Source organism: Bicyclus anynana, chromosome 7, assembly GCF_947172395.1.
Source record: "Bicyclus anynana chromosome 7, ilBicAnyn1.1, whole genome shotgun sequence".
Classification (NCBI taxonomy): Eukaryota; Metazoa; Arthropoda; class Insecta; order Lepidoptera; family Nymphalidae; genus Bicyclus; species Bicyclus anynana.
The window spans coordinates 9503142-9511331 of NC_069089.1; the positions used below are offsets into that span (position 1 = coordinate 9503142).

General features: G+C 32.9%; 1 protein-coding gene across 1 annotated transcript; it reads left to right on the top strand.

The window, feature by feature from the left end:
* Positions 1 to 4472: 4472 nt before the first annotated feature.
* Positions 4473 to 6438, top strand: LOC112049284 (larval cuticle protein LCP-17). Its single transcript, XM_024087159.2, has 2 exons — positions 4473 to 4617; positions 5397 to 6438. The coding sequence occupies exons 1-2, from the start codon at positions 4606 to 4608 to the stop codon at positions 5763 to 5765; spliced, it is 381 nt and encodes a 126-aa protein (XP_023942927.1). The 5' UTR covers positions 4473 to 4605; the 3' UTR covers positions 5766 to 6438.
* Positions 6439 to 8190: the final 1752 nt, after the last annotated feature.

Below are 8190 nucleotides of genomic sequence, written 5' to 3' on the forward strand. Positions count from 1 at the left end.
ATTTAGTTCTTATAAACAATTATTATTTTTATAACGATTCAAAGTATGTAATACTTGTCATTGGCTAGCTTTTACAAAAAAAATCCCAGCCAAGTGTGAGTCAGAGTCACGCACCGAGGGTTCCTTATGTGCAGCGTAAGTTTTCTTTGCTTTGTGATTCCGTACAAACCTGTGCAGCTATTCTGTAACGATGTTTTGGACAACTCGCAAATCCGAGTTTCGAATTAATTTTTAGCATAAACGGTATCTTTTGATTGTGCTGGTTTAGAGATTTTTTCACAGCTCTCAGGAACAATGAACCTGAGTGATATGAATTCCTGCTTTAAACCATCACGCTTCCCTGAGAACCTTAAAAATAAACTATTCAAAAACATTTAGGCAATTAATAGATGTCACTGAATTCTCTCCAATAATAACAAATAAGATTGCGATCGCCGGTAGGTGCCTAATTGGCCATCAAATGGAAAACTGCGTAATCATCGGATTTTATAAAAAACCAGACTCCAGCCGTGACCTCCTCGCGAGCCCTTAACCCAGCTTTTAAGATGATACTCAGACTGATATTTACGTATTAATTTTGTTGTTAAGACCTATAGAAGATTATTATCATAAAGAAAATTTTGTGATAGATTTTCGAGTTATTATCGTTATTTTTTAAATTTATCAAATTATTATTGATTTGTTTTATTTAGATATATCTGAAATTGAACTAATATTAAATTAAACTAGATGATAAATATGAAAAGTTTTGATTTTCTTCAGTATTATTGAAAATAGGGAAATAAATTTGGATTAAATTATCACCCATATTCTTCTTAAAACCTTTAAAATATTGATCTTCGGTTCGTTTACACTCTGTACACGTATGTTACCTTTGTTTTTTTTAATAATATATTTGGACAATACACACGTTTAATGAGTAAGATTAAAATAAGTGATAAACATTATACTCGTATAATACATTTAAATACTTATAGTAATATATATAAATATAAATAGTAGTATTATTTTTATTTTATATATATATATACCCAGGTAGTGGAAAATACCCATCAATCAAATATTTTCTGCTGTGGGAATGGAATCCACAGCCGTGAAAGGAAGAAAACGAAAGAAGGCTCACTACCCACTATCAACAATGGGTGTCGTGCCATATTAACATGTAAAATAGGTAAAAAACACACAATAGCTTCGTCATCATCATCAGCTTAATTAACGTTCTCTTGCTAAGTACAGGTCTTTTCTTCCATTGTAAAATTCCATTGTAATAATGTTTGACCCTGTAACGATCATTATTATCAGATTAACCTCATGATCCGTACCTAAACAGCTTGACTAAGGCCAATCGCACGAGAGTTAAAAAAGCGTTACGTTAAAAACCAGCGTTGGCATTTTTTATAACTTAATTCGCACCTGAGTTTTTTTTAAAGCTTTTAAGCGTTCAAACACAACAAACGCCCAAATATATGTTCACTCGACAGCGTTTTTAAGACACAACGCTTTTCTTCAATTTTGTAATTGGGCTAATTCATGAATGTCTATTGCCAAAGCCCAAAATTGAAAATGCAACACTGCTCGATAAAAAAGCGTCGTGTTTTAAGAACCATGGCGAGTGAACATACTCGTACACTTGGGAATGCATTTGTTGAGTAAGAACGCTTTTTTAACGTCCGTTAAAAAAACTCTCGTGCGAATAAGGGCTAAGAAAACAGTAATCAACATTGTACAAAAGCTCGTGTACTTGTTATGCCCAGCTCATGCACTTTGAATTAATAACTTTTAAATTGTCAATCTATTTTACATAAAATTCGACTATAATAATATCTACTAGCGGACGCCCGCGATTTCGTTCTTCAAAATTCAGATTTTTAAGTTTTTATATTCTCCGGAAACCATGGATTTTCCGGGATAAAAAGTATCGTATGTTCTGCTAATCCAAATTATCGCTACACCAAATTAATCTAAATAGGTTCAGTGGTTTAGCTGTGAAACCGACAGAGAGATAAACAGACAGACAAACTTACTGTTGAATTTATAATATTATGTACTCGTAATAAAGTTGTTTAAGGGTCAAATATGAAACCAGCGAGGCGTGAGAAATATTTTAACAACATCCTTGAATTTTCTATTTTTAAGCAAAACTGAGTATATAAAATTTCAAATTGATTGATACTATAAATGTTGCAATCAGCGGTAAACATAAAACAGAAACAATACTGACGAAAGCTTAGTTATTCAGTTAAGGCTTCGACTTAACCTTGCTGACTTTATAACTATATTTCTTCAATGGTTTATGTTTGTACCACTTTATCAAAGGCATTAATATAAATACTTTATTTACTTACGAGTACTTATACTCTACTCATAGTCATAAGTAAATAAAGTACGTCTATTTTTTCTTTTTCTAATTAATCATTAATTTACAGTCGCCAGCGGCCTTGCTCGACTTCTATAATAGCAGACTATTCCAGCAAGCACTGTTTTGTTATATCTCAAAGGCAGCATTTTCGATGAGCATTCAATCTAATCAGGTTTTATTTATTTACTAGACGACGCCGTTTCATCCGCGTGGTTCCCGTTCCCGTAAGAATAGCCTATAGCCTTCCTCGATAAATGGGCTATCTAACACCGAAAGAATTTTTCAAATCGGGCCAATAGTTCCTGAGATTACCGCGTTCAACCAAACAAACTCTTCAGCTTTATAATATTAGTATAGAAGTATAGATTAAAGTCATTTACATAACAATCAGCCCGTTGCGGTTTTGTTTTGAATATATAATGAAACGATTTACGAAAATTTATTGTTAAAAACTCAATAGATATTGGCTTTATATAAATATATAAATAACATGTACCTATTAAACCTGTCGTCATTGTTTACTGGATGTACGTTCAAATAATAAGTGCAAAAATGCATTTATAAGAGTCATCAGTATATTTTAACGGTCCACTATAGAGCCATTATAGAGACATACTCTATCGATCTCTTTTATAAGATATAAGAACATGCACGCGATAATGCTTAAATCTGTAATTATTATTATTATCTTATCACCAAGACGAACGGTTTAGCGTGCTCTTCGAGGCGAGTAAATACAATATTACCAGATTCCCAATTCCGGCCTGAGAAAGAAAGATCAAAAAAAGAATTTACGAAGAAGTTCACTGATAAATTTTTTAGAACAAAGAAAAGCTCAATTCTTCAATTCGAAAATTTAGGGCACCTGCATAGTTATGGGTACTAAGATATCCAATTTCTAAAATAAATAAATATAAAAATAAAATAATTAAAATATGAATTTATCTTTTTGTAATAACCTAATAATAATTAATCTACATATTTATAATTAAAATATAAATTTATATACTAGATATAACTACTTATATAAACATACCCACAACCCAGACAGTAAAAACACCCATGCTAGACACACGAATATTTTACACTTGTAGTAATAGAACCACGTCCGTTATTGCAGGAGCAGTCACGCCATTCATTGCACCACGCCGGCGTTTCTGTGGATGTCTTGTTAGTTAGATAATTCTTTTAGTACCAATAGGCGTTTTGAATTAAATTACTCGTGTAAACACCTTGCATGGAAACAGTTAGTAGAACAATGGCCAGCCATAGCCAGATGTACCTCATTTTATGAAGACAAGAAAGTTTGTCAGCCCATGCTTCTACCATAGGTGAGCATGGTAACCAAATATCGAGCTTGATCCGTGCTTATTTTTGAAGGAAGAAGGTCTCAAGGATCCAGTACCTCAATTTTCCAATTATATACAAAATACAAAAAATACAAAATCTTTATACATACAAGTTTTTATATAGTTTTTTGATATTGTGTATATTATGAGAAATCATGTCTCAAGTCGACCGTTATACTTATGGTAACCTTTCAAAAAACACCGTTAAAGATTAAACTTTAAGGGAGCAAAATATTAAAAAATAAGCTTTATCTTTGGACGATTACGGGTCTGGAAGCTAGAAACCTGCTATATTATAAAACCACCTACAGCCCAAATTTCATATTTGGCACCCTTACTCAGTACTAACCTATGGTAGGAGCTGTGGCCCTTAGATTTATGGTAACCCTTCACAAACACCCTTAAAAATTAAACTTTAAGCAAGCAAAATATTAATAAATAAGCTTTATCTTTAGACGATTACCCAAGTAACCTGCTACATTACAAAGCTAAAACAGACCAAATTCCATAATTGGCTACCTTACTTAGTACTAACCTATGGCAGGAGAATAAGTACATGGTAACCCTTCACAAAGGGTTACCATAAATTTAAAGAGCACAATATTAAAAAAATAAGCTTTAGCTTTGGACGTTTAAGGGGTCTAGATAGTTGAAACCTTCATTCAAAATTCCATAATGGTTACTTAGTACTTACCTAGGGTAACAAAATTACAGTCTTTAAAAACGTAGAATGTCTGGGTAACGCATGTTCATAGTCCAGCTATCTCACAATATTGTCGAATTATTCGGACGCGGGTTGTGGTGCAATACCATGCACAGGTGGAGGCGTGACCGCTATATATAGAGATAACACTCATAGGTCCACATTGTCTAGTGCATTCATCATTTGAACCCGACATGAAGACCATTGTAAGTGTCTATCATAGTGTTCCTTCAAATAGTGATTAGTAAAATTATTTTTTTAAATATTTAAAAGCATACAAAATTAAGTCGTAAAAATTCAGTAATTAACAGATTTTATATAAAATCAAAATGACAAATGTCATTAAATTTATCTACAACTAGCTGACGCCTCGCGGTTTCACCCGCGTAGTTCCCGCTCCCGTAAAAATACGAGGATATAATGAAGCCTAAGACGCTTACACACTTAATGTCGCTTATTAGACTTAATGTGGCTTTCTGGTAGCAATAGAATATTAAGCAAATCGGTTCAGATTTTACAATACCACACACTTTACCTCTTTAGAATATATTAGTATATGCATTGATCTATGACAAAAAGAGTGCATTTTATATTATTTTTCCTGTTCGATTTTATTGATTGTGCAATAATTATACTTTGTAAATAAATTTAGTGTATTTGCTTTAACGAACACTATTTTTTCTGTCTCTCGAAAACAGTACTTTTCATGTGAATGATCGCCATAATCGTTCTTGTAATCCTATCAATGAGTATGCTGATGATTAAGCTGTGAGAACATGAAACTTGACAAAATAACTCACTTTAGAATTTACATTAATACGAGTAGTATGAATAAAACTGTCAATGAAATGAAAAATACTATACTATTAAACTCATCTCCATAATTAATTAGACATATTTTTTAATGATATATATTTTTATACCGATTTTTTTTTTATAAAATAACATTGTGGGTATATGAATTAACTTGTGTGTTTTGTTTCAGATTGTACTTTCCTTAGTCGCTGTGGCCCTTGCCGGCCCGCAGTCGCCGGAGCCAATCCCGATTTTACGCCAAGACAGCAATATCAACCCAGACGGATCATTCCAGTACTCATACGAAACCGGTAACGGAATCTCCGCTGCTGCGAACGGAGCAGTCAGGAATATCGGTGCCGAGAATCCCGCCCTCCAAATCCAGGGGGAGTTCCAATATCCCGGCGATGACGGAAAGCCCATTGGCCTGAGCTACACAGCTGACGAGAACGGCTACGTTCCTCAAGGAAGCATACTCCCCACTTCTCCCCCAATCCCCGCTGACATCCAGCGCGCTTTGAACTATCTCGCCACAGCGCCTCCCCAGCCTCAACAATAGACTGAAATCTTTAATACCTAGGTACAATATTATTAGAACCAACAATACTCAAACATAAATCTAATAATGATACTTGAACATTCAAGCTAAAAGTAAACATTGTTAAGGTTCGAAACACACTAAGATTCATGACCACACTTAGAATGGTATTGAAAAGATGCAATAATTTAAGTAAAGAAAACTGTGATGCAAGCTTAATATCTTGACAGAGCATGTAATAGACAAAAACATTACTAGAGACGCTGGAAAAATACCCGATTATAAGGAAAAATACCGTTTTCCTGTCTTTATGCACAATATTGTTATCAAAGAGTTAATTCAGTCTAAGCTGCGCGAATGTTCGTGAATTGATATTTATGGAAAAAAATATTATAACAGTAACTTTTAAACACCATTTTTGGTCGTGTGCTTGTTTGTTTAGTGTGCTTCAAGTTTAAAAACGTCGTGAAACATGAAGTCTGATAGAGCTCTAGTGAGCTAAAGGCTATGATTAATGTAATGTGAGGGAAACAATGAATTGTAATTTTAAGATAATTTTGAGCAATGATGTTTCCGAAGAATATTATTGAAATTTTGGTACATAACTGATTGATTTTATAAATCAACAAATTGTGTTTGATAATTTTTATACATACTTTTTTGTACAACATTATGCAAATGTTTTATACCAAAATTTTTCTTTTATTGTCCCTATTACACCAATTAAACCAATCCTCTTGAATTTCAGAAATTATTTAAGATATATAAATAAAACACAGTAATATAGGATAATTCTATTCGACTGAGTTAAAACATACAAAAACTTTTTCGTAAGCGCATAAATGTTGCAATATTTCTTAATATTTGTCATTATTGTAAGGTTACACACATTTTGGAGTTAGTTTAAATTCTAAAATGATTTAATAATAATAATCATCGGATGTATAACTCTGCATTTGTGTTTCCGACTGCAAAAATATTCTAAGTGACCCACCCGACCTCTTGGGAGGTAATAATAGCCGTTGACATTTAAAACGAAACTAGTTTCGGAGGCCTGCGGGTGCGATCGTCTTCACTCTTATATGACAGAGGTTTTATTGACTAGTTCTAGAGATTTATGTTTGGCAGCTTTGAAGGTCAACAAGAATATTTTGAATACATACTTACATCCGATTTTTTAGTTCTAGATCTAATCTATCTACCCATGATTTTTTTAATTATTAATATTTACCTACCTTGAGACAGCAGGCGAGAACCGAACTTCTCGGATGTGTTGTTTGGAAGCTAAATGGTCGGTATAGGTTAAATTAAAATGTTAATTAAGTCAAATTCAAAATTAATTTATTTCCATAAGCCCTCATTCGCACGAGAGTTTTTTTAACGGAGGTAAAAAACCGTTCAAATACAAACAAAACAAAAGCATTCCCAAGTATATGTTCACTCGATAGCGTTTTTAAAATACGACGTTTTTTTGTGCAGTCGAGCAGTGCTTCAGTGGGTGTTGGAAATAGAAAAGGAAATTTAACTTCATACTATATTTTAACGCTTTTTTAACTTCCGTTAAAAAACTCTCGTGTGAATGAGGGCTACTAAGTTCAATGTAGGTCTATCTCCAACGACTAAAATTAAAAAAGCAACACTGCTCGAAAAAAACGTCATGTTTTAAAAACGCTGTCGTGTGAACAAATACCTGGGAATGCATTCATTGAATTTGTACACTATTTTAACGTCCGTTAAAAAAAACTCACGTGCGAATGAGAGCTTAGTTTAAAAACACTTTCGAAGCGTCAGGTATATTATTAGATAATGGTAATAATTGGTCGAAAACTTAAAATTAAAGTTACGAGAGTTCCAATTGCGCCTTGGTCCGAGAAGAGAACTATCTCTTCTCCAATCAACTGTTGTCTAAGAGGTTTTTGGTTAGACAACAAATCAGTAAACTCTAATCGTGCGCACACTCCTACCAACCTTATTTTTTTCATAGTTAGAGGGGATAGGGAAATACTTTATTATTAAGCAGAGCCATTTGATATGATACAACAGATGTTGACAAAATTGATTTAGAATTGATTTATGATGGGAATTTAGGAAATGGATGTAGTCCTAATACGTATGTATCTGAATTTATTCCTCGTCTAGGTAACTAAATAAAAACATTTTTTTTTTAAAGTGTAAATATAAATTATGATCAAATTTATATTCCAACAAGATGACAAGGTCTTTCTGGCTTTTAATAATTTCAGATATTTTCTACTGAATATTTATTTAATATATCAAGCGCACATCTAAATAACGACTAGAATGAACTAAATTATTTTTTAGGGCTTTTTGGAAGTTTCCTTTAATTCATCTCAGATAAAGGAATGAGGAAGGAAGGAATCTCAGAAAAGGAAATATACTTATGTATAGGGAAGATAATAATTTAACAGCTAATGAACGCAAATAA